Here is a 27,379-nt window from a genome sequence, read left to right as displayed (position 1 = left end):
GTGTTCGTTTCATTACCTTAATTCCACTAACGACGAACACCCGGCCGAAACACCTGCTTTGTCACTGGGAATAAAGTGGGTCCCGTGTTTTGAAGCCATCTACGCTCCAGTACAAAGCAGGTACTAATGGGGTAATAGAAGCGAAGGTGGAGAATATGCTTTCTAAATTAATTCCTCCAACTAAAAATACCGCAAAATCCCGCGTCTCTAATAGCTGACACTTTTGGGTTTCTCGGTCGCTGTCCTCGTTGTTGGCAAAGAGGCGAACCCTCGCTGCTCCTCCTGCTCTTCCACTCTCGAGGGTTTCTGGGTGGATTCGTCTCGGGCTTCTTCGATCGGTCCGGCGACGTTGAGGTCACCGGTTTCTAGGGTTCGTTTGGAAGAAGAATCGCTCATCCGATGCTTTAATTTTGATCCCCTTTCTCCAATTTCGCATCGTTCTTCGATTTGGACATGGGAGATTGGCTGGAGCTCTGCCAGGCCGTGATCATCGGCCTCGTCTGCTCCTTTCTCATAGCGAAGCTCATCTCCGTTGCCATCTCCTTCAAGGAGGACAACCTCAGGGTCGTGCGCGAGCATGAACTGACCTCCCACACCCCGGGCGACGGTGGGCCTTCGTTGCTTGATGTTTCGGAGAAGGCGGGAGAAGTAACGGCGCTCTTGGGCAAGGAGAAGGAGAGTCTTTTGGATGACGACAGTGATTGGGAAGGGATCGAGAGCACGGAATTGGATGAAACCTTCAGTGCTGCCACAGCTTTTGTCGCTGCAACGGCTGCTGACAAGAATTCTGCGAAGGTTTCGAATGATGTGCAGCTGCTGTTGTATGGGCTGTACAAGATTGCAACCGAGGGGCCATGCACTGTGCCTCAGCCATCTGCGCTAAAGATGACTGCTCGTGCGAAGTGGTATGTACTGGGGATATAGTCTATTGGATTCAAGAAATTGTCGCTAGCATTTCCCTTCCAAATTGGGCTTGCTTGTGTGCCATCATACACGATGTAAATTAAGTATGCTGATTTGCTCAAAGCACATGATCCTAGTTAGCTGCGGTGAACGGCAAAAAAAGAATTATCACTGCCACGTAAAAAAAATGGATAATAGATTTTAGTCAGATGTTTTAAATTTTATTGCATCCAGATCACCCTTCGAAGTTACTAGGATTCTGAATATGGTCTGATTTTTTTAATCAAATCCAAAAATTATCATCCAAAGCTTGTAGAATTTGTGTAGCCACAACGGGTTATATCTGTCACTTCAAAGGCAGTTGCCTTGCATTTTTCATAAGCCTTGATTTTACAAAATTGAGGTACATTCGGTCCTCATACTACCAACAGTTAAGATATTATTGTCAGCTCCAGAACTATTGCTGAACTCATCGATCATGCTTCATTTTTTTGAAATGTTAGACTCTTAAGCCTTTTTTTCTTCTGTACTCATTGATTTTTCTGACACTTAATTGATACAAAAAATCTTGGTGATATCTTGTAAGGAATGCCTGGCAGAGATTGGGTACTATGCCCCCAGAAGAAGCTATGCAGATGTACATCATGATTATCAGCGAGCTATACCCTTCTTGGGCAGATGGTTCCACCAAGGCAAGTTCTTAATTTTTTAGGTTTTTTCCTCCTGTTGTTGAACTTGAAACTATGTTCTGATAAGTCATGGAATGACAATTACAGAAAAAGAATGACAAAGATACTTTGCCATCTAGTTCAACTGCAAAGGGAACTATGGGGCCAGTTTTTAGCAGCTTTGTGCATGAGGAAGAGTCAGAAACTGATTCGTAAGATTTTTAGTACCCACAGAGGTTTCTGTTGTATTTGATTGATTGTGTGAGATTAGTCTAAGATTCTATTTGCTTTTCTATTATGCCCATTGTTTTTTCTTTTCAGGTTTAAGTTTGATGTATTACATGATTGTAATACAAATGGCCTTGGATAATGCTAGCACTGTCACTTTTTTCTTGTCTTCCTTATTTGTTGCTTAATTTTATCATATTTATATCTTCAAAAAATTATGTAACTATATCTTTTCTACTTCTGATAATTTTAATGATAATCTGGCTTAACAGGCTGTAGTCTATCATATTAATTACGTTATGCTTTATTACATTGCTATCTTAGAAGGAAAACACATTTGCTAGATCAAAACATGTTTGCTTCTCAGTTGCTTACTCATTCCACCTCTAAGGGAACCACAAGAAGTTTCCATTTAAGTGGGTGAGGGTACTTGAAGGTTCCAGTAAGGTCCTCTCTGATAAACATTATAGGTGGGATCCTCTCTTCTGTGATTTCTGATTTCTGCTAAAGTTTGTGTTAGTTAATTCTTCTTGAACTGATGCTCCATAACCAACCTGATTTTGTCAGGAAAAAAATAAAAAGATTAGAAGTATTCAAGAAGAAGATGACGATGACAGTGATCTAGCGAATTACTAGCTGGTTATTGGAATGGGACATATATGACAACAGTCCAAAATTGGCTCAATTATCCTATGTCGAGTTCTGACCCTTACAGTTGTCAACTTCTTTAGTCATTTGAGTCATACAACAGCACTCATTGTCAGACAATAGAGGGTACAATTTCTTAATAAGAGCTCTTTTATAATTATGATACCACCATGTCTACTAATCTGATATTTTCAAATATTAATTGTAAGTAAAAGCATTTCTCCCTCTGGATGAAATCTGAACTTCGTGCTGACCTTCCAGCCTTGATTTCTTTCTTTTTCTTTTTTTTTTAAAGCAAGGGAACGCATCTAGAATCAACAACATATGGTTATTTGACAATTTGTCATGTCTTTAGTTGGGATTGCCTAAGGCATGCGGCACCCAAACAATATTCGTTCATAGGGGTTAGCCTATACTTTAACCTCATATGGTTTGCAAAGGACCTACACGGAGAAAGGCGAACGTGCGGGTGTATGTCACTGTCACACACGATAAGGGCAAGATAACTAGGATCACAAGCAACATAAAGCAACCAACTTTTATTAGGCACAAAAGGCTCTTGGAAATGGGTTGAGTGTTTAGGTAACGGTTTGAATAGTCGAACACAAAATGGGGGGGGTTCGAAGGCGCACGTGCATGCCAATATTCACCTAGCACTTTCGTCAAACATAAAGTAGACACACTAAAGTTTTTGCACCACCCCTCAAACATATAATTAAAGCCTCATCCAACCCCACCTAGGCGTTTCAGGGTGCTAAGACAGTTGACGTTTCACACCGTAAGTCAGTCAGCTAGATTTCAGTCCGTGGCACGCGAGAACCGTGTCATTTTAGCTATTTCTCCCTTTGTGCAAAACCATATAACCAGAAATGTTTTTGAGTTTTCCAAAACAAAAACATAAAATAAAAACACTTTCAACGAAGCAAAATGGGGCGTACTATCACGGACAAACTTCGAAACAGGATATTTGATGTAATGCTTATGTATGTCCGTGTCTTTTGGCATGTTCATGCCTTGTACAGCATGTAGAGGGGCAGCCGAAGGCTTGATAGTCCCATTTTAGTTGAGTTGGTTGGTGGCCTCTTTAGGCTTGTAAATAAAGGTTGTGTCATGTGGACACGTGCGAGAGATTCTCGGTCTATAATGGACCATTTTACCCTTTGTTGTGCAACGGTTCAGAGCTTGTAAAGTCTGTTTGTAATTTGCATTGTCTATGAAGTGTTTTTCGGAGATGTTTTCTTGTGGATCCCGATTGAGGCGTTCTCTTTAACCCGTTCTCTCTTTTGGTGGTCCTAAGGGACAATGGGAGGCTTCGGGGAGGCTGACCTTTGCGGACGGACACGCAAGGGTGCCGCACGACTTAGGCAAAACCAGCTAAGTCCGTGACAAATGGTATCAGAGCGGGACAAGCACTCATAGAAACACTTAGCATGCAAATGTGGGGCACCTAGCGGGGCTGCGTTGAGGGCAGTCAGCACACACGCGACCGTTTGGGGGAAAACGGGCATGGAGATGTAGGGAAAAGGAGTCGCTCAGAGGAGCGGGCATCTGAGATTGGCATTCAGAGGAATGGCCAACCCTTCGCGCAAGAGGCACCACGAGAACAGACAAGCTTGGAAGAATGTGGAGCGCACAAAGGTTAGAATGGCTGAGTTTGAGCTACGGCTCAACGTTGACAACTATACTTGATGGTGCTCAAGGCAAGCGAGGCGCTTGGTAAAGGATGAGACCATGCAAGGTGGAATGAGTTGTTCAAGCGATCGAAAGAGTTGTGCAAAGCTCACAGAGGTGAGGGGAATTGCTAACTCAAAGAATTCGATACTCATGCATGGGCTTGTATGCGGATGATGGAATGTTCGTGGCCATCCCAAGGCGACCGAAACTCGGCGCCATGGAGCATTGAAACTTTCTCTTCGGCATGTGAAGGATACGTCCGTAGGAGGCTGAAGTGTGCAATGAGTTCAGCATGTTGCTAGGCCTTGAGGGGTGCAGCGGGGACTGTATTGACGGGGAGTCGCAATCTAGCAAGTGCGTTTGCAGGAGGCAGAACAATGCACAGTTTGTTCAGCAGATCGGAGTAGTCCAAGGGGATGGTGGTCTCCGAAACGAAGAGTGATGTTGATCTAATGGGACAGTTATCCAGGAGGGATAAAGTCCCGGCTCTCCAGAGGGAGAATCATGTGCGACGGACCGCACATGTTGAGGAGGAGTACCTCAACAAACAACAACTCCACGAAGCTCAATGGACCGAGCAAGCGGTGAGGAGTCGTCGCATGATCTCGCTCGAGAGAATGCATTGGTGGATGCATTGCGAGATCAAGTGGGGGAGCGACCCAAAGCAACTCAAATGGAGGCACACTTGGAGTCGATATGGAGATCGGACTCAAGGGAGGGCTGACCCGTGGAATGGTGGGCGCAAGGGCCACCATCGACTCAATGCAAAAATGAGGAGCGGAGCAACTTGGGTGTAACTTGGCGAAGTACCCAAGCCGCATGAAGGGAGCCAGCATAGAAATTGGAACATGGAGCAGAGGCACAGTGCTTTCCTTAGACAGAGGTCAAGGACATGAACTCTTGTAGAGGCAAGAGTAGGATCATGTTGTTCCATGGGTCTTTCATTCTGACGGAGCGGACTCATCTTGCATGGTGCCAAAGACGAAGGGAGCTTCGGGGCACATGCACCTTATCTCGGAGGAGCATTTGATGAAGGAACTAAGGCGACTAAATTTGCGGAGGCGAAGTTGAGTTCAGAAGGCCTTAGCACGGGGCAAGAGGACGCAGAGGCGGGTACTCTTGAAGAATATGCCACAGTGTTGTCATTCAAAGTTGCCATGAAGGAAGCGGTGCGCAGCGGAGATTGTGCTGGTAGGGGCAGAGGCCCAGGATCCAGACAATGGTGCACAAATTACAGTGAAGTCGGTGGACTTCGGGAGCTACTAGGCGACGGACTGTCCTAGAGCAGTGCTTCATCTAGGTGTGACCCAAGAGTGGGTGGATGAAGGTCGATTGCCAAAGGAGCGAACAAAATCGAAGGTGGAGGAGACCCTGCGATGTATTGGCAGAGGCCATACATGGAGGGTTCACAATTCGAGTTTATTCCACAAGGATCAGAATGCAATGGAGATGTCACCAGGAGGCGACATGGTACAGCGGATTGTGGTGGAACAGTTCGTGGCAATGCGATACACACGACTTAGTCCCGTGAGGGACTAGATCATATGGAGGTATGATCAGGAGCTACTGGAAGCTCCACTTCGGTGAACAACACGACGGCAAGAAGGGCTATGGATTCAAGGAGTGAAGGCCATGGTACCGCAGAGGCGGGTCTTCCGGGCATGCATCGAATTTTGCATCGGATGAAAACCTTGGTCATCAGCATATGGGGGCTGTGTTCCACTAAGGGAAAAAGTTCGAATGCAAGTACCAGTGAGTTCCATGGAGGGACTTGATCATGCAGAGGTATGATCGAAGCAGCTGGAGAGTTGGACTGCTCCAGAGCTCATATTCGCTTAAGGGAGCCTGACAAGTCAGAGGACAAGGTCGAGTAAGCGAACGTTGCTACCAAGGAAGCTAGGGAGAACAGAATCGGTGCAGACCCTATAATGCGATGGCATAGGCCATGCATGGGAGTTGCAGTCTGTCTTTCCATCGACCAAAGGAGAGCTACTTGGAGAACACAGAGGTGTTGAAGCAGGGGGTCGAAAAGGGCGAGGAAGCGACGACGAGTCCAGAGGGACTTAGCTACCCAAAATCAAGCATCAGTTAGAATGGAGGTGGACTCGGAGGAGTGCCACAGAGGCATATCTACTGATTGTGAAGAAAAGGGATGCAGATGCGAGGCGACGGATAGTAGTGCCATGAGCATGGCAACGCCATGGTACCGCAGAGGCGGAACTTCCGTGAAAGTCATTGATCCCTTGCTCTCATGGAGGGAGAGCGCTTGGTCGTGAAAGGGGCCGAGGAGGTGGAGCATGCAGAGGCAATCTCCAAGTACCGAGACAAGGCGGAAGGGTAGAGGCCGAGGAACTTCGTAAGACCGGTGTCAATGTGCTTCTCATCAAGATAGCCGAAAGTGAAGGACTTCGGGTCATGCAAGAGTGCATAACCAAGTAACGAAGCAGGCAGTACGCGGTGCTGTACCTTTGCTACTCAGTGGAGTAGGCGGCAGGGTTGATGGAGAAGACGGTACAATCCCAGAGGCGACCAAACCTATGAGAGAACTACTCCAAGTTGGGGTGAAAACTTCCTGCATTCCAGAAGTTCAATAGCATTGAGAAGGTGAATCACAATAGCTAACTCAACGCAAGGAGTGCAAACATTTCATGTGCTTCAGAAGTGTGAGCAAAGGGCAGGCGAAGGCCAGTAACCAGCTCGATGCATGAAGTACAACCTCGAGGAGGCGGGCGAAGTCAAGTAACCTTTGCCTTCTCAACACTTAAGAGAATGGGTGAAACCGAGTACCCCAATTCTCTTATCTATCCAGCAGAGGAGCTCTGCATATGTTCAAAGACCCTTCGAAGATAATGGAAGACAATAGTTGTCAAATCCTCACCAACGGTGATCAGTGCTACTGAGAGTAGATTGTCCGCTTCATTTCCCAACGAAATGCCAATCGAAAGCGGAAGTGATGCGAACCTACTTGGATGCGACAACTAAGTGAAAGAAGAGTCAATGAGCAAATTTTGTGGAGGGAGGACCCAAAACTTTAGAAGTTTACGAGACGATGCTCGTTAAAGCTCCAACAAGCATCCACCCAGTTCAAGCAGCATGTGGAATTTGAGAGACTGGCGCAGTAAGGATGGTCTTTTCCTTCATCTGGGGGATCCGCAGGAATCAACAAGGATTAACACAACTCAGCCAACCCCACACCAGAGTCAGAGTCATTGGTGAGTTGAAGCAGCATGGCGGATCAAATGTTCGACTACTCAAAAACAGCAGCGGAGAGCAGCTAGGAGCCAAGAGGTACATTGTAGCTGGAGCAGAAGATTGAAGACTCAGCAAAAGGCGAGGAGTTGCAGTGTCAACAAAGGCTTCAACGAGGACGTCGAAGGAATAAGTGGGGGAGAATGTCACGGACAAACTTCGAAACAGGATGTTTGATGTAATGCTTATGTATGTCCGTGTCTTTTGGTATGTTCATGCCTTGTATAGCATGTAGAGGGGCGGCCGAAGGCTTGATAGTCCCATTTTAGTTGAGTTGGTGGCCTCTTTAGGCTTGTAAATAAAGGTTGTGTCATGTGGACACGTGCGAGAGATTCTCGGTCTATAATGGACCATTTTACCCTTTGTTGTGCAACGGTTCAGAGCTTGTAAAGTCTGTTTGTAATTTGCATTGTCTATGAAGTGTTTTTCGGAGATGTTTGCTTGTGGATCCCGATTGAGGCGTTCTCTTTAACCCGTTCTCTCTTTTGGTGGTCCTAAGGGACAATGGGAGGCTTCGGGGAGGCTGACCTTTGCGGACGGACACGCAAGGGTGCCGCACAACTTAGGCAAAACCAGCTAAGTCCGTGACAGTACGGTAATACTTTCTATCCCGTACAATCTGCTTATAAGAAAACACTCAAAAATATCAAAAAACAATGAAAAACAAGAACCGAAAAGCTAATGGACATGCGTCAAACACTTTGACTGCATTGCTCCATAACATTCTCCCCCCACTTGTTCCTTTGACTCCCTAGCCTTCTTGTATGCTATGAATTGATTAGCCATAACATGCTTCTCAGCTTCTACTGTTGAGTCGTCGATTTTGATCTACCCACTTTGTTGCAACTTGTTACTGAGTTGGTTTAGCTTGGAACACTTCTTGTTGAATCTTTTGGATCTATTGGTCGGCAAGAGAAGAGCCTTCATGTTTGCCTTCAAGCCCCTTAGAGGTGTCACCCTACAAGAGCTTGACTGTTGCTGGGTGGAGCTTCACTAGCGCATGATGCAGAACTTGAAGAGTTTGTGGCACTCTCATGCGAAGTTTGCCCTCGTATCTTTGAAATCTTTACCATCTTCTCCAAGTAGGTCCATGCTACCTACTGGAAGTAACATGATGAGATGATAGTGCTCGGACATATTACCTTCGATGTAGCTGATCACCCGAAGGTGAGGAGCTGATGGTTGCTAACTTCCGAGCACTTTGAAGGGACTTCCAATTGTTGCAAAGTCCACCCCATAACTTGGGTTACTTTGATTGGCGTCACCCAAATTCCTCGGGTTATACTGCTTGTTTCGAGCTGGTTATTTTACTTCGCAACTCTTCCCCATCGTACTTCTAGAGTATTGGAAGTGTTGCTTGAATCTGAGTTAGGTTTTGCCCTTGTAGAATGCTTCTCTGATAGATTTGGTCGTGCCTTTGTGATCGTGAACTCCCCATTTGCAGTTGGAACAGTATTAGTCCATCCAGAGCACAAGTTTGGTCACTGCTTGTAATGGTCAGCATGGTTTATAATATAATATTGAGAGACTTGCTGGTGTTAGGATGTAAGAGACAAGGCAAGGATCAATGTTTACATCACTAAAAGGAAGGGACCAATACTAAAATAGCACCCCAAAACAAATAGTGTGTAATGACATTATCACTGCAAAGCTAAATTAATACCCTGTATTTCTTTACATCACTAAAATTGTCATATTGTGCTGAACATAATTGTATGGTACACATTGCATACTGTTTCATCCATGCCATGATTATGTCAGATTTGTTCCTGTGGGTAATGCATGCAGCAGTATACCTTGGAGCATTTCTCATAATACACTAGCATAACAATCCTTGTCATGTGGGCCAACTAGATTACTGAAACATCCTTGTTATCAGTTGAAGTACTCTTTTAGCAAATGTATTCTTTTTAAGTTTTATTTTATAAATAGCAGTCTAATTTTCTTGTATTTGTCTTCAGAAAGTTGGAACCAATACATGGGTTTGCTAGAGATGGAGAAGCTGATGCGCTATTGGCTCTTATTGCTAATGGTGCTTTGGTGAATTCTAGAGGTTTGTGTTTGGTGTTAAATATCTTGTTTCATAATGTTGTCATGCTTCTGGAGTTTCTTGATCGACGTAACTGGTTCACCTAACTTTAGACTGTCGTAGCGATATTCAACAAATAATTTAGGTGGATTTTGATCGATTTCTCAGTAGTTCTTGATTGACTTATTTGGTTCACATGTTTTGTCTGTGCTTGTTGCAGATAGTGAAGGGAGGACTCCACTGCACTGGGCTGTAGATCGTGGACATTTTAGGGTTGTGGAAATCCTTCTTAACAAGGATGCAGATGTGAATGCTAAGGTTTATACCCATCTTTTTATGTCCTAGATATGTTGCAGATGTGGTAGTCCTGTGCATGATCTTAGTTGTCACCCTGTGCATCATTCAGTGCTTCACTCTACACACTCATTGGATAAATATGCTGCCAATTGAAACCTAATATCTAAGACAGGAAACTGAATTTCACAGTTGTTCTAATAGAGGGTGAACCTTGGGTGACTAAGGTTGAGTCATGAAAATATTTTCTCTATTTGTAGAGGTGAAACTGCATATTGGTTCTAGCCAGATCCTGTATTGATGAGAGTTTCAAGCATAACTCATTTACAAGATAGAAACTTTTTTTTTGTCATGGTAGCTTATTTCTATAGCTTTAGTTTTGATGGCTAGATACTCTTTGCATCTTGAGATCATATTCTTTCAATCTTATAAAGTCATAAGCATCACAAATCCTCACATGCGTGACATTATTTATTTGCCTTAAACTATTATGTCATCCACATTATAAATTTAGGGCAATTAATTAAGATCAGCCACAATTATGTTAAAAGCAGCCATACAAAATCTAAGAAAACTTGGATATAAATGTATAATCCGCATGTATGGGTGTTTAGTGTTAAGTCTGCTACACATTATCTTCTGTTGTTTGGTAAGGAAGGTCAGCAAAGTTTTAATATCAAGTGGAACCAGATATTGATTTATTTCGGTCTACATGGCATCTAAGACTTATCAATATGGAAAGTGCTAGTCGTGAATCATATGCTGGTATGTGACACAACACACAGGATTTGGTTTCAATATGGGTAGTACAATTTAGAAATCGCAAGGATTTTGGTAAAAGAAATATGTTATGTGGATGTTGTCAGTTTTTTACAGTGTCTCTTGGCTGACATGCTAAATATGCTGATTTATGTGTTTTTTTTTAACAAGGAATAGAGTTTATTTTGAGCAGGATTCTAGTTGTCTTATCTCAAGTTGAGATCCTAGTTGTAACAAAGAATGACAATTTATTTTCGGGTGCTAACAGTCTTTTGATCTTTTATGCTAGTAGAGGACTGACTGTTTGTTTAGGCACGATATAAAGTTAAATCATCATGACTTAGGCCTCATAGTTCCAAGGTGTAGAAATAGCCACTTTTCATTCTCAGAGCAAGGTTGCATACAGATTGACCCTTCCATGAGCTCTCTATGGTGGGAACCTGGTGCATTTGGTGGCCCCTCTTTTTTTGCTGGCACATGAAATGCTTTGTATATAATCCATGTGTTGATTCCTTTGTATAATATCTGAAAAAGCTTATCATATCTAATGTTGAACTTTGGGCAGTCAACGATGTGGTTTGACATTCTGTCCTATAGGAAGTGTATATGAGCGGAAAACTTGCTATCTCTGATTTGTGCTGTTGAATGTTGTTTTACATGCATGATTCCTAGGCAAAATTTTGTTTTGTTCCTGCCTTTCTAACTTTTACTTATTTACAATGCCTTGGGCTCCTTGTGCTAATAATGCACAGGATAACGATGGACAGACCCCACTGCATTACGCCGTCCTGTGCGAAAGAGAAGAAATTGCTGAGCTGCTCATCGAACACCACGCTGATCAGCATATAAAGGATAGCGATGGAAGCTCACCACTTGATCTATGTGGATCTCGATGGGATTTCATGGCGACTTCAAAATGAACATTCTTCCATCAACAAATGTTGGAAGATTTCAGTTGACTACATTTAGATATTCACCAGCCTCCGATGTTTACCGTGAAGTGCTGCAATGAGGTGAAAACTACTACTTTACCATCTACAGTTCACAAGTTCTTTGTGGGAGTGCCATGGATTGTGTGAATGTGTCATATTGATCAGACTAGAAGCATTTCCGCAGGTGTAACACAAAATTATTGTATTGAACTGCTTTATTCTTGTTGAAGAGGATGTCTGATGTTGTTCTGCTGAACCTGCTGCTGTGCTGTTGCTGTTTCATCGAATAATAATTCATTTAGGTCTATAACACTATGATAGTTTCTTGTTTTCGAATCAGGAATTTGAACCAAAAATTGCTGCATGAGGAGGGAAGATAGGCCATTCACAGCCGTCCATTTTGTTGAACGCGAATGCATCGACACTCGTTAGATCAAGAAACTTACACGATTGAGGGCAAGATGCATATTCTTGATCTTGAACTTAATCTGATTCCAACTATTGAAGTGAGCCCTGATCTTATTCGAAATGACAAATCCAGACTGTACGATTTTTTATGTTCTCTGATGGATGGATTTAATTATGTAATATATACTTATATTTAAGGGTGATCGAAATAATTTCAAATAAAAAGTACTAATGAAATAAACACACACAACACATATATACATAACGGCTTTCAAGAATCCCTTTAAGTTTCTTGTATACAGGATACCTTGTACAGGATTTGCTTCAGATGGGAAGTTGCTCTATGCAGAGGTGGATTCTATTCAGATGATGTTGCATTGGAAATCATAAAGGGTCTCTTTACAGCCGTCCATTCCTCCCCCTCTTTTAATCGCAACTGCCCGCTTATACTTAAATGGCCGACACTTCGAGATTGATCTTTCAGTTTTCTCAGACTATTACACCGTGCGCAGGATTTGCTCCGCTCCCGACGGAGGAAAGCGTCGCTTCGGCTCTTCGCTGTAGGGCAACCTCGTGGAGGAGCCGATGCCAGGGTCGGAGGACGGCCGAACAGTCATGAAGGCCGACGAAGGTAAAGCTAAGGCTATTAGCCTCCTCTTCCTCCTCCTCCCCTTCCCGGTCTCCCTCACCCCTCTTCTTCCATCCATTCCTATATGTCCCTCTCTTCCTGTTTTTCTTCCTTCTTTCCTCATTTTCCTCTTCTTTTCTTTCCTCTTTTAAAGATGTAGTTGATTGAGATAAGTATGACGTAGGTTCTGATGTTGTAGCTTAGCTTCATCCGAAATTGGAATGATAATTTTTTTACCGAACAGATGGAGATATATATGAGATGTTGAAATGATCTGCTGAGTTATAGATTTAATAATTTGGTTTTATGGCTTCTGAGTTTACCAAAGCAACAGACTGCTATTTGCATTCATATGTCAGGTTCGCTAAATTGGAAGTTTTTAAGGTTACTTTAATGTAACTTTTATGTACATTTTGATGAAAACAGATTTAGTTGTTAGCTTGCCAACTCAAATTAGACTTTAGACTGCTACCTAACGTTTTGCCTGTTATAGACCAAGCTATGTTTTTTTTCTACCCGGGCACTTAATCCCATTTATATGACTTTTCTTATTTTGGGCTTTGGTGAATTCTGCTACATTAGAAGTACAGCTGCAAGAGTTACTGAAAATTTACTTTTGTCTTGAATTATTGACGTTAACATGGATCTCTGAAATAATGTTGAGACTTGTGTGCTTTTTGGCTTCATAGAAAGCACATCGAAGCTGGATAAGTCATCAAGCAAAACTGGGGCTTGGCAGTGTAGCATCTGCACATACGAGAATGATCAATATTTAGTATCTTGTGATGTATGTGGAGTTTTTCGGGATTTCCCTGGAAAATCTGGCAGTAGAGATGAAGAGAATGGTAAGTAATATTTCTAGTGATCATGGAATTGTTGTTCATGCTTTGAGCTAAGCATCATATAAATTTGAATTAAAGCATCATTTTTTTGCATCCATTTTAAAATGATTATGTCTCATTGCAGTTAATGGCACAAGCAAGAAATCTGAAGTATCTCCACTGGGCAGATCACTTTTTGATCGACCACCTAATAGCATGCCTAAGGTAGCTGGTGGCTTTCTTTGCAATGAAGCTGGCAAATCGTGTGGGGCAAGACTCATTTCTGCTCAACTCGGTGATCTCCATAAAATGTTTCTGGCTCCATCTCTCAGTCAAACCAAGAATATAGGTTTGTTAGTACTTTGGGGATCAGTGAGAAGCTTCAAACTTCATGTCATACTGATTTTGAAATCCTTTATTAAAAATTACATGAGTTAGCTGATCTTTTGTCTTAGTTCATACTGACTTCTCCACAGTTCTGCTGCACATTGACATCTTTTCATACATACTAATTACTTGTGGAATTTCTATCTCTGTTACATAGGCTAAATCTGATACAAGGATGCATGCCTCGTGCATGCAGTTACGCATTCTTGTACATGTCAGCGTTATGCCTATATTGCATTTTTATTAGTCACATTCACTTTGGTTGATTAGTTTTTTATATGCTTATTCTATTTTTGTTCTTGAACATTTAGTTTTTTTCACTGATTGTAGTGATTTTTATAGAACCTTTCAGGTTTGATGCACCATCTCCGGATGATATAGTTTCTTCTGGGAAGAGCTCAAGAACTTTTCCCAAGGGTATGAATCTAGATATTTTATTCTTTTAGTATCATCAGTTTATCTATTTCAACTTATGTTATCTGATGTTTTTTGTTAGACTAATGATTAGCTGTTATGAATAGCCCATGTGGTACTTGGGAATCTTAGTAACCCAGGCACCTAGCCCACTGCACATTCTAGTTGTGAACTGAATTCTAATGGTATACAACTGTTCTGTTTTTTGCATGTGTGCCACATTCCTCTTGTTCCCCTTGGGTTAATGTGGTATTCTAGGTCATTTGGTAAGATGTGCTTCCACCTATTTCGTTCTTCTTAATGTTTGGTGATAATGTTATTATAAGATCATGTACAGTTTTTTTTGTCATTTTATTTTTGATATGGACATAACAAAGAAATTGGCACATGTGAAATTGCTACTTGCTGGTATCCTTTGATCACATTAAGGTTTTCTATTAACTTCGTTTAGATCACTGGTTTCATTCTGTTCATGAGGGTTAGCTTTGGTGTAACTGTAATATTACTCTTTTTTGGACTTGGGTTGTAAAGGATTGAGTCACAGGAATAGCGTCTCTGTTTCCAGGGTTAAGGCTGGCATACTTTGACCTTCCTCAGACGTCTCATTAATGAGAGGCTCATGCACTGTGCTGCCCTCCTTTGGTGCCATTCTGTACATTAATTTCCTTTCTCTGATTGCAGTTAACACTATGCCTTCAACATCTGTTAAGATTTCACATGATAAGCCTGGGAAAAAGGGCCTTGTAGAGGTTCTACAAGATAATGAAGTTCCGGAGAGTTTTCCTCCCTCATCTTTGCCCAATAATCATAATGAGTTTGAAAACGACAATCCCAGCAGCTTTGAAGATGAACCACATATGTTAGCTAACAATGTACAAAGCCTGAAGTTGGAGAAGCACTCTCCAAAGAGTAGGAATGTAAAAGCAAAATCAAATGCTGAGTACAAACCAGAGGAGTGGATGTTTCCTGATAAAGAAGGAACCCTAAGCCAGTTAAATCTTGCAATTGTAAGCCCCCACCTTGTTAAGTTAAACATGATATCATTGCTCTATATCTTTATTGGATATTTCTCCTGCTTTATCTCTTAATTATTATTACTAAGATTATGTATTTGATGTCCTATTAGGTTGGTCATGTTGATTCAGGGAAATCCACGTTGTCTGGGAGGTTGCTACATCTTTTGGGGCAAATTTCTAATAAACAAATGCATAGATATGAGAGAGAAGCAAAGCAAAAGGTATTTTTACATGCAAAAAAAAAAAAGTAAATGAAAACTAATTTTTGTGGCTATTTAAGTTGCTCCATCAGTCAATTGAGTGGTCTTATGTTGATGAATTGTAATTGTACTTGGGCCAGTAGTTAAATCAAAGAAAATTTGTTTACTTGTATCAACCTGTTCAATAGTTAACAAGGTGTATGGAGCATACAATCAGTTAGCACAGGGTTTTCTTCATTACCAATTTTGTGACATCATAACCTTTATTTTTTCCTTAGTTGCTTGTGAATTAATCATATGAAATAAAACTGTTTAATTGCAGGGGAAAGGATCATTTGCTTATGCATGGGCATTGGATGAGAGCGTTGAGGAGAGGGAGAGGGGCATAACAATGACGGTGGCTGTTGCATACTTCTTAACAAAAAAATATCGTGTTGTTTTACTTGACTCACCAGGTCACAGAGATTTTGTTCCAAACATGATATCTGGTTCAACACAGGCAGATGCGGCTGTTTTGGTTATAGATGCCTCTGTAGGTGCTTTTGAAGCAGGTATGGGTGGTAAAAGTGTTGGACAGACGAAGGAACATGCACAACTTATTAGGAGCTTTGGTGTTGAACAACTTATTGTCGCTGTTAACAAGATGGATCAAGTGGACTTCTCCAAAGATCGGTTTGATTATATTAAATTGCAACTAGGACATTTCTTACGCACCTGTGGATTCAAGGAATCACTTGTGACATGGATTCCCCTGAGTGCCTTGGACAATCAAAATTTGCTTACAACTGCTTCTGACATTCACTTATCTTGTTGGTAAGTATTTTGATATGTGGTCCTTTTTTGTCATTTTTGTTGTTTGTTGTTGACCTTGTGGTAGATGCCTGTTAATGTACAAGTTGTGTAGGTTATATTTTCTCTCTTTCATGGATCATAAAATTATTATTGTTCGAAAGATTGTTCTTTTGCCCAAGTACTTATGACAAAAGTTAATTTTATGCCTCCAGAGATATATGTGTCTATTTTGTTGGTAGTATGACATAGAAAATAAAATGGACCTTCATAGACATAATTAGATGTTTGGGAAAGATTGGATTGTGAATGTTGTTAATTAAAGCTTTAAGTTTACAAGTGTCAAAATGGTCTACCAAAAAATTAAGTGGAAGTGATTCTCCTTTTATATTCTAGTTACAGTGTTCTTTCATGTATATTATGAAGCACACAGTTTCCACATATGTGACCTGAAAACATACATTTTTTATTTTTAAAAAATAAATGGTTCATCTTGTAAGCTTTTAAGGGGCATCATCTCGGTTTTCCTGTTCTCTTCTTATGTTGTTTTAAAATATTTTGTTTTTTACACAAAGATTTCTGCAGAAATGAATATTATTAACTGTTTTGTTCTAGAACTATAAAGCCTCTCTGTGAACAATAGTCTAATTTGCTCTTGTTATTTCAAATAGGATAAGAGAACATTTAAGAATTGATATTTTTGTTTATATGTGTCCTTGCAAGGTACTTCTTGGAGATGAACCTTTTCAGTTGTCAATGGCTACTTCTGTTATTTTTTAATTGTATTCACTTAATTGCTTACAAATGAGCAAGTTTCTGCCTCAATTTTAAAAGATCGATAGTCATAAAGAGTTAGGAGGTATGTTGTCATGAGTGTTACGTTGTTATAAACTTATAATCAAGGAACATGGTTTTACATGCTCATTATCATGCCTAAACATTTTTTAAGGTTTTAAAAGAAATAAAATTTCTAGGACGTTAAGTTGTGCTTTCTAACATAATAGCTATGAAAATAACTTTTGCAATTTCATCATTTGTTTAGCATGAGATACATAGGGTGAGCCTTGGCATCATGGTAACCGAGAGGTCCTAGACCTGACTTCACTTCACAGAAGTAGCCTCTCTGTGTCAGGGGTAAAGCTATGTACTACCTCTCCCCAAATCTTGTATTTGTTAGAATCTCGTGCACTGGGTGTATTTGATTTAATTTCCACACTTGATTTTTGCCTTTTATACAAGTTAAACATTTTTAAAATCCATTGAGTTTCATTTTCTGTATGGGTTGTTCATCTGGCTTGCTCTAAAATTTGGAGTCAAAATTCAGGTATCAAGGATATTGTCTTTTGGATGCCATTGACTCTTTACAATCTCCTCACCGGGATGTTTTGAAGCCATTTCTTCTGCCTATATGTGATGTTATTTCTAAATATTCATCAGGACAAGTGACAGCTTGTGGAAAGATAGAAACTGGAGCTATTCGAATTGGTTCTAAGGTAGTATGTCTCTTTTGCTATGTTATTTGTTGTTTTGCTTATTAGCGTATATGAAATCTTGAAAACCAAAGTCACCTACTGTCATACTAAATTATAGAAGAACTTGGTAGAGTTATGCATGCTGAAGAATCTTTGAAGTATCAATATTTTCACAATTTATTAATTTATGTACCAAATTGTCATTTGCTCTCCTTATCTAGAAAGTAGAAACACCAACAATAACTCACTAACCATAGGGGGGTTAGATTTTTTTTAGATAAAATGAGAGCCATCTTATTCGTTTGTACTGTTTCCAGTAATGTTTCCTTCTGCTTTCCCTGTGCTCTGCTCACATGATATTTGAAGTCATTCACCACGAATAATTAGTACAACTACCGCCTTTTTTGGGCATTTTTAAACTCCAAAACACCTTCAACAGTTTTCCTCATTTTATTCTCAATTGGATGTACGCCTAGTTGCTCATATAATGCAAACATTTCTCTAGATATAGTAGATCCAGACACTCATCTCATTATCATTTGAGAGACTTACCTTCTTGTATATGTCTTTTGACCACATTTCAATGACAGAATATTATTAGGTGTAAACTATAAGATTTTGTTGGATTTGCATGTTTGACTTGATGGGCAATATTTCTTGGAATTGATGATAAAGGATCATTAATTATCTTTATTGTTATGCTTGTCGAGGCAAGACATGTTTGTTGTCCCACAATTTTTATGGAGTTGAACCATAGTAGATCTAGCACCCTAGTGTTTGTAGCTCAGTTTCGGAAAGGGAATCTGGAATCTGGCCTTGTTCTTCACAACATAATTCATTGTTTGCAATCTTTAATTATATCTATGTGACATATTTGTGTGTCCTATTTATGTTGGTCATCTTCTTGCACTCTTTGATGTTGAGTTGTTTCACTCTAGGTTCTAGTTATGCCATCAGGAGATCCAGCTGTAGTACGAAACATAGAAAGGGATTCTTCTACTTGCAATGTTGCAAGAGCTGGTGACAATGTGGTCGCCAGTTTGCATGGTGTTGATCAAGGTCAAGTGATTCAAGGTGGAGTACTATGCCACCCAGATTTCCCTGTTACCATTGCATCGAGTTTAGAATTGAAGATTCTCATCCTCGACATTGCAACACCAATTATCATTGGATCTCAGGTTACACAAACCTATTTCATTTTTTCATTATTTAAGTTGTTACTGTTGTTGTTTTTCTATATTCTGACAACTTAAAAGTAGGTTGAGCTCCATATACATCACGCAAAGCAGGCTGCAAAGGTGGTAAAAGTATTGTCCTTGATAGATCCGAAAACAGGAAGTGCCGCTAAGAAGTCACCACGTATGCTTGTAGCCAGACAAAGAGCTATTGTAGAGGTGAATACTTTGTGAATTTATTGATCTTGTCATTAAGTCCATGTCAGGTTGGTTCATGTGTTGGAACAGTTTGGTGCAGGACTGAAATAGATAGGCATTATCAATTAATGACAAACTGAATTTGATTATCGAGTTGGTCCTGTTGTTTCAGGTGGCACTAGAAGGAGAGATATGTGTAGAAGAATTCTCAAATTGTCGGGCTCTTGGAAGGGTCTTCCTACGAGCTTTAGGAAGTACGATTGCTGTTGGCATTGTGACTCGCATTCTCCAAGAAGCATGATGTTCAAGTTTCTTCAAATGAGTCATATTTTGCTGCAGCCTATGGGTATTATTTTTTTAAACTAATGAAATCCTTATGTCTTGCTATTATTGTTTCATTGACTTTCTTAATTATGAAAGAATGTTTAACTTAAACTGCAACCTGGCTCTAGTAACGTCTGAAGACCACTTATATCATATGCTTAGTCCCTGGAGAATTTACACTGAAAAAATTCAGGTTGGATGTGTTCAATTGTCACTAGGACAAGCCTAATGTTGATTTTTTAAAAATTCTGCTGATGATAGATTTATCATAGTGTTGAGGTTAGGACTTGGAAGCCTAGCTAGGATGCCATGCCTTTAGTTGAAGAATATAGGAATTTAGCTACACATTCGATGTGCATAGGATCAATGTTCCAGATACAATTTCACATGTCTTTAGGTGGTCACTTATGTGGTTTTAGTCACATGACCTCACATAAGGCATTATAAGTTTTGACAAAGCTGTCAAAAGCATTAGACACCATTAGGCACGGTCCTTATTGCTCGAGGCACTAGGCTTGCCTTGATGCTTGCATGCAAGACACTTCATAAAAATATAATTAAGGAAAAATATAATCACTAAACAAGTACTTAATCAAAACATGAGTTTCATATCGTTATGCATAGAAGATTCATATCATCAAGATTCAAGACACCAAATTGTACTCGTCTAGCCATGTATAGAGCACTTAATAAAAAAACAATATTTAAATTAGTCCATATCCAAATATTAAAACAAAAGAAATTTAAAGATCTATTAAGCCAAGAGCTTTAATAATGAAAATGAGGCAGATGACCAAAATATTCAATCTTTTGTTTTTCCTGTCATCCATATATCTAAATATTAAAACAGAAGAAATTTAAAGAAACCTTCCACTGTTGCTTTACCCCCAAATGACACTTTTTTGCATGGTGATATATTTTTTAGCTTGCTGATTTAATGTTGTTTTTTTCATTAGTAATTTTGCTGCAGAACATACAAGTGATGACATTAGGATCCCATGGATCCTTTACATGATTGAACCTCCATCCATAATCCTTTTTAATATTTTTTTATGATGAATCCTCTGATGTAGCATCAATTGCTAGTTATCATTTTAAATTGATTAATTAAGCCATGGAAAAAGGAAAGAAGAAGAGGGATGGAAGAGAAGATGGAGGAAGGAGCAACAGTGGAGGGCAGCAAAGAAAGGAGAGAGGAGAGAGGAGGGAAGGAGGGAGGCATTGGGCTGGCCTAGATAACCCAAACCCCATAACCTAGTCCATCCCAAACACAACAATGGTCAGATACAAGCCAAACATCTCTCCAACCACCAACCCGATTCATACTGAATTCCCATATGATTCTATTAGTTCATACCTATCCTCATTAGTTGCAGTGCCAGATTTTTACCTAGCAATTCTGCCACTGACCTTACACTGCCAACTCTCCACTACCAGTCATATCTCCTCTCTTCATCCGGTATATATGTTCTCTTTCCTCACTTGTTCCTTTCTTCCTCCCTCTCGTTACAGATGCTCCTCCATCACTGTTGTCCTCTATTCTTTTTTCCCTCTTCTCTCCTTGCTCTTCTGTTGCAGCCAATGGCCCCACAGCTACCACCCTTTCTTGCCTCTTTTATCCTCGACCTGTCTCCCGCTTCTTGTCTCCTCTCCTCTCTGCAGCTTGGATCTACTGTCATCAGACTCTCTTCCACCTTTTCTCCTCTATTTTCTCTCTACATACAATAACCATTAACGTTGCTGTCCTCTTCCCTCTTTTTGCTTCTTTGGACTCCCTCTTCCCTCCCTCTTCTCTCCTCTCCATCGCCCTCCCTGTTACATCTCTCATATCCCTCTTCTCCTTCTCTTGCCCTTTTCCATGGCTTAATTAATCAATTTAACATGACAACTTGAACTATATTTCTGGTACAATAGTAACTGTAGACGTGTCAAAGGAATCATCAAGAAATATTAAGAATCCTAGGTGGTCCTTGGCTCATAGTATGTGTCATGATGTATCCACCATTTGGAACATTGTTTGCAGGGGACTAGGTCATGAACTACCTGTGTTACAATAGCATTCTGTTACAATGGTGGTACAATAGCATTCTGTCTCACAAAATGCTACCTGTGTTGGCTAATGCGTACTAGTTAAACTGGGGACTAGGTCATGGACTTTGTGGTTTCAAGTAGTGTAACTTTAGGGCATCCACAAGGAGTGTCATGTCAACTTGTGTTGGCACAGATCAAAATATGTATGCCAAGCCAACTAGTCTCATGGCTGTCATCTCATTGCTAGGGCAATTTTAACTTGTGCCAAGGGATAGGAGGGCATGATAATTGGCAATAACCTGCAATCTCCATACAATGATACGGTAAGCCTTGGGCAGTAAACCTATCAAAATCCACAAGATTTTGGTCTCTTTTGATTGATATCTGAGAGCTATGGCTGTTTAGTTAGAAACATGCTTTAAACTATATTTAAGCTGTCCTTTCGATCTTAATTTACATTCATGATACCTGGTAGGGTTCGCATGGGGGTTCCCTTGGGTATTTTAGCAACCGCAATAGAGAAGAAAGGGAATAAGCCGGAGTCTAAGAAGTGGTTTTCATACGTCTTTGCTTCAATTATGAGCCTGCAACCAAAGTAGAGGAAGGGATTTGTACTGTTCTTTTTACAATATTGTTCTGGTTTGACTTATTATTAGGCATCCCAGAAAAGGCATTCTTTGACTACAATAATACTCTTGATTTCTTAATGTGCTTTAATGGGTATGTTACCCTTCTCAATAATTTACATATTTATGAGCTCTCTCTTTCGTAACATGATAGGATACTTTATCGAATGGTTGTGAGGCATTGCTGTCGATTAATGATCGAACTCGGAAGACTGTCGGAGGCAACCCTGACACAACTTAAGGGCTAAGAGGAGACCCTATGTTTTGTTCCATCTTCTGACAGATAGCAAATCATTAAACCGATACATTGATCCAAGTGATCTTGACAGATCTCTCATACTTGCCTGTCATTGCAACAGCATTCACAGGGTACCTCAATTTCATCTTCCTTGTCTACTTCCTTTATGAAGGACAAGCTGGTTGAGCACCGAACATAAGGCACAAATACAGATGACCTGAAGATTTTTAGATTTTTCTCAAGGGAGAAGAATGATTACCAGAGAGGAAACTGATAAAAGAAATGAAGCAATATCCACTGGTAGGTCTCGTATTTGGATCTGCTGTGCATGGGAACTCTCTCAGACTGACGATGAGCAACTGTGATGCAAATCTGCAAGTACGGGAAGGGGACAGGTACCAATGAGAATCTTATTGGACATTATATTTCACTTCTGCTGTAAACTTTAATTGTTGCATCGCCCTGTTGATCATCGTGCACATGTAGCCTCACCCTGTTGATCGAAGTCATTGGCAGGACAGATATCTCCTTTTATTAGGACTCTGAATCTTTGTGCAAATGTAGTCTGCACGACTAGAGATCATACATTGTTTTGTTTTTTTTTATAATCTAGTGTAGATGATATCTGCATTGTTAATATTAAAAAACTAACATAAGCATCTCATGTTCCATAATGCTATTCACCTACGCTACATTACTTTGCATCATACAATCTTGAGCCACCATAGTTGATAGAACTCTTATTGTGTTACGGCAATCTTAGTGTAACCATGCATACGCTAAAGTATGTGTTCTAAACATTTGGGAGCAACGTCAATGACAGCAAACGGGACGGTAGCAGAATCAACCTCAGGATTACCTAATAATTTTATTGCAGTCCTTCCCTATCCATAGAAGCCATCAGTTTTCGCTCAAAACCATAAACCCTAAAACAAAAATATGTTCTTCTAAATGCTACTGTTTTTTTTTTTTTTTGTGAGTCTATGATCGTCTCGTCCTTTGACTTGATTTGTTAGCTTTCGCCTCTTCTTCATCCAAATCGATCCTTAAATTCCGACAGCCAGGAGAACAGAAGCCTTGCAGATCCCTGAACATAAAATAATAATAATAACAGATATTTTAGTCTAATAAGAAACTAAAACTAGGGAGAAGATGATCTATACCTTGTTAAACATTAAGCATTAAACTTACGGTAAAAATACTTACCCATACATATAGATGGGTGCCCTGTTAGATAATTGCTTATCGCACTGAGCACATCGATCCAAAAATGGTGGTAAGCGTGGCGTCTCTGTTTCAGAGGGAGGAAGAATATGCATCAATTGCAGGACTCTTTTTGCGATCTCGGAAAGTGACTTCTGCTCCATTTCTTCGTCACCGGCTATTGTCACACTGCACAGTCGTTGGTTATATTTCTTTTCTGCAGGCGTTTCACGCTTTCGAGCAACGGACGCGTAAGACTCACACCACCACTGGAATACCACAAAAACAAGTAAAATAAGCATAAGAGAGATCGAAAAAGAGGAAGAACAAGAAGTACCCGATGCAGATTAGTTGCAGGATTCCTTCTTTGTTGTTGTCGTGATCCTTCGTAACTCCTGTGACCTAATTAATTTATAGGAGAGAGAAAGTAGAAAGAGATTCTATTTCCGACACCGATTAGGCAAGCAGTTACTGCCGTCGTTATCTTTTCCTAAGCACAGTCGGCTTCAGGAAGGAAAGCGCGCACCGACTTCCGCTTCTCTTCTTCTTCTCCTCCTCCTCCTCCTCATCCTTTCTTCCACGTCACCCGTCGTCCTCCGCTTGATGCTTTCCTCACATCTCGGTCGCCCCTCTTTTCCGCGGCGTTCCGCCGGGCCTCCTCGGCTGAGCACCACGCGGCAAGGCAGATCTTCCATGGCGGCTTATGACAGGGCACCGGCGAAAGCTGCGGCGGCACGAGGGCGGCGAGTTCCTCGCCGAGTCCGAGTCGGAGCAGGCCACGATTGGTGACGGTAAATCCACGAATCATTCTTTTAGAGCAGTCCACAGGTCTCAGGCCGGCCTATTGAGGCCCAAATGCGAAGGCCAGCCCGCAGATTGGGCGACGGCGATCGTGGCCGAGGTAGCGGATGAGGAGCGATTTGCGGGGGCTTGTTGCCGCTGCTGCTCCTCCTCCTCCTCCTCCTCCTCGTGCCAGGTGCCGTCCATGGCATCGGCGAAAGCAGCGGCGGGATGAGGGCGGCGAGTTCACCTTCAAGTCGGAACCGCACCATCGGGCTTCGATCGTGAAGACGAGCAGTCTGTAAATCTTGAGCCGGCCCATGGAGGCCCAAATAGGCAGGTATACACGTCTTCTGTTTATTATATGTATCTATAAATTAAAAATTGCATTGATAAATAAGGAACAAAGTATATAAATATAATTAATAAAGGTAGCATTCATGTCCACCACATCAAAGAAAAGAATGAATTAAGTTTTGACATCAACCCATTCATCAATATAATATAAAATTGTAAGTAACTATTCAAAATTTCAATATATAAAATCTAGTTCATAGTTTATGTCAAAATAAGGATTATTAATAAACTTGCATTTAGTATGGTTGCATAGTTAAAATATCATAAAAGAAACATTAAATCACTCACCTACAAGGGACAATTTGGTCGATCGGCCATTGGTGCAGCTCGGCTCGTAGGCTCACGAGGAATTGTCCACTTTGGGTGATAGACGTATCCGTACGATTTTATCCTTTTCGAAACATGTGAGCTTCAAAAAAATACCTCTAGACTAAATGACCTTACGAAGACCCTTTTTCTGTATAATCAAAACTTAGAAAAATTTTGATCATCATGGTAGTTGTGTCATGATTCAAGTTATCCGTGATCTCAGTAATGTCAGTAGCCATCCATCACTTGTTGTGTTATTATTGGGAAAATTCTAGGATCCATCACTGGGATATGGGCAGGCATGCCACATCTTTTCCTTTGGTTTTCCTTTTTTCTTGTGGAACATTATCTCGGCTTTTGTGATGTTATTTTTGTGGTTGTGAAAACATGGCTTTCTGAAGGTGGTTGACATGTCGCACTGCAAATACACACATCATGGTAGTTTCCCTACGCCATCAATGGTGTTGTTGTGAGCTCTCTGGTAGTGATCATTGTACAGACTCGAGAAGCTCACCGACACTGCTTCATCGGTATAACATGCCAGAATCCTCTATCCTCTTGTTTAGTTTCGGTACGAGAGAATGATGAAGGAGCTCATCTGTCATCACTCCACTGATAGCACTACTTAAAACTGGCACAGCCTCCTTGTTCACTCAGTATAGAATCCCTAGAAAGAGAGAATTCTGAATAACCATAAAGGGGTTTACCATTTTGTTGTGGGTGGCTCAAATTAACTTCAATTAGTCTTGAGAAGAGGTCTTTATTCACTCAGTAGAGAGAGAGAAAGAGAGAGAGAGAGAGAGAGAGAATGAATTCTGAATGACAACTATGAAGGGGTATACAGTTTGATGTGAGTCTCTCAAACGAACTTTAATTATTCTTGAGAAGAGGTCAAACATGACAGTCCTTAGAATATAAATGGATACATATATACTATCTTACTGGGAGCCTTATGTTTTAGATAATTGATAGTGATTCATAGCTTAATGTAATATTTGATGGAAGATTCTGTCTTCTTATATTCTTTTCATGCCACAAGATATACATTCATCCTCCATTTGATATAAATATCTGAAATGATCATTATTCTCATTCAATTGTAGTTTGGTATATGGAATTCAGCCAACCCATATATGACAAGCAGCTGATTGGACATGTCATCTTAATTTTCAGAGATGAGAAGTGCTAATAGGACATATTCTTTGTTCAGTTATGACTTGTGTATTTCATCTTTTACGGAAAAACTTAATTTCCTCTTTCATATGCGATGACATTGAGAAGATGAATGAGATTGAATCACGATGACTTAAAAAAAATTTGTCATATTATTTATCCTTATGTGTATAAAGATAGTTTTCAGAAAAAAAAAATCTTTTATGTTTATAGTTGAAGTGGTTCACTCACTCCAGATGGAAGAAAAAGACAATGGAACTTCCCAGAAGAAACAATCACATACCATAAAGCTTTGAATGATCCAATGAACAGTCTCAGGTTTATAGTACAACAACATTCTGCTTGTTGCTGAAACCAAGATAGGAGATGCTTCAGCTGTGATGCACCACAACATCTGTTGTTCTTGCCTGTTCAAAAAAATGCATAGTGATGATTGATTTGATGGTCTATTAATCGTTTCAGCTGTTCTTTTAATCTTTGAGCCTTGTTTATATGATTAGCAACACAAGCCAGCTTGTGCTAATTAGAGGACCCAACACTCATGTGCATCAATTCTTGGCTCTCCCTCTGTGGTCACCCTCAATCCACATCATTTGGTCTCTTTCATCCTAAGAAAGCTTTTGCTAGTTTAGAGCTCTCCAACAACACCCCCACAATGTTAAATCATTTTCATACCCAGAAAAAAGTGCTCTTCATCCATTCCAAATAATGATAATTATTTTCATACTAAAAAAAGATTAAAAAGTACTTCATTCATAAATAATATCATAATTTTGATGAAGGATATGAGGAGGAAGAATCGCATAAAATGACAAGCAAAGGAATGACTTAAAAAGATTTTACAGAAAATATAAATCATAACTAAGGATATTATTTTGTAAAAAATATCAAAAAAATTTATAATCTTTCATAAATGGTTGAGATGTATGTATGACTTGGTTGTATATACCATCAGTCTACAATAATGGTAATATTTGAATGCAATGCTTTACTTTTTCATGCCATATCTAGTTTTAAATGTTGGATTTATTATTGGCTCTTATAATCTATTTGATCAGTATGGTATTGAGATACCAAATCACATATCATTTGATATCACTAAAAATTAATTAAAAATAAATAAACTAGTATATACACAAAGTAATAAGAGGTTGTAGTCCATTATCATCGATGTTTAGGATCCATGGATACATCATAGTTTGATTAGTATTTTAAATCATTATTCACTAATTATATCTATGGATGTATCACTAATTTTTTCCTCCGACCAAATAAGTAGAGAATTGGTGAAGGAAAAAATTAGAATTAGGTTGAACCTCAAGACATAAGGTTTGATGATATGGACCCTCCAACAACTTGTGAGGACCCATCTTGTAACAAAAAATCTAAGCTTTTTTTATCTTCTTCCTAATTATTCCTATTTGTAACTTGATTAAATATTATATT

The 27,379-nt window shown here is 40.1% G+C and overlaps 2 protein-coding genes across 3 annotated transcripts; both read left to right on the top strand.

Moving 5' to 3' along the window:
- Nucleotides 1–226: 226 nt before the first annotated feature.
- LOC103980682 (acyl-CoA-binding domain-containing protein 1) lies at nucleotides 227–11,640 on the top strand. Its single transcript, XM_009397142.3, has 6 exons — nucleotides 227–905; nucleotides 1,490–1,595; nucleotides 1,680–1,783; nucleotides 9,332–9,423; nucleotides 9,620–9,717; nucleotides 11,205–11,640. Exons 1-6 carry the CDS (start codon nucleotides 454–456, stop codon nucleotides 11,370–11,372), a joined length of 1,020 nt encoding a protein of 339 aa, XP_009395417.2. The 5' UTR covers nucleotides 227–453; the 3' UTR covers nucleotides 11,373–11,640.
- Nucleotides 11,641–12,281: 641 nt separating this feature from the next.
- On the top strand, nucleotides 12,282–22,648 carry LOC135582019 (uncharacterized). 2 transcript variants are annotated; one of them, XM_065102963.1, is made up of 12 exons: nucleotides 12,282–12,423; nucleotides 13,110–13,265; nucleotides 13,387–13,590; nucleotides 13,971–14,045; nucleotides 14,724–15,049; nucleotides 15,169–15,279; nucleotides 15,581–16,071; nucleotides 17,372–17,540; nucleotides 18,458–18,697; nucleotides 18,779–18,913; nucleotides 19,065–19,238; nucleotides 22,028–22,648. In XM_065102963.1, exons 1-11 carry the CDS (start codon nucleotides 12,378–12,380, stop codon nucleotides 19,191–19,193), a joined length of 2,082 nt encoding a protein of 693 aa, XP_064959035.1. In that variant the 5' UTR covers nucleotides 12,282–12,377; the 3' UTR covers nucleotides 19,194–19,238; nucleotides 22,028–22,648. The 2 variants fall into 2 exon arrangements, with proteins under 2 accessions (XP_064959035.1, XP_064959036.1); XM_065102964.1 differs by lacking the exons at nucleotides 19,065–19,238; nucleotides 22,028–22,648 and having other exon boundaries at nucleotides 18,776–18,911.
- The last annotated feature ends 4,731 nt before the right edge of the window (nucleotides 22,649–27,379 follow it).

This window comes from Musa acuminata, chromosome BXJ2-4 (assembly GCF_036884655.1).
Source record: "Musa acuminata AAA Group cultivar baxijiao chromosome BXJ2-4, Cavendish_Baxijiao_AAA, whole genome shotgun sequence".
Lineage (NCBI taxonomy): Eukaryota > Viridiplantae > Streptophyta > Magnoliopsida > Zingiberales > Musaceae > Musa > Musa acuminata.
This window is presented reverse-complemented; position numbering and strand designations above follow the sequence as displayed.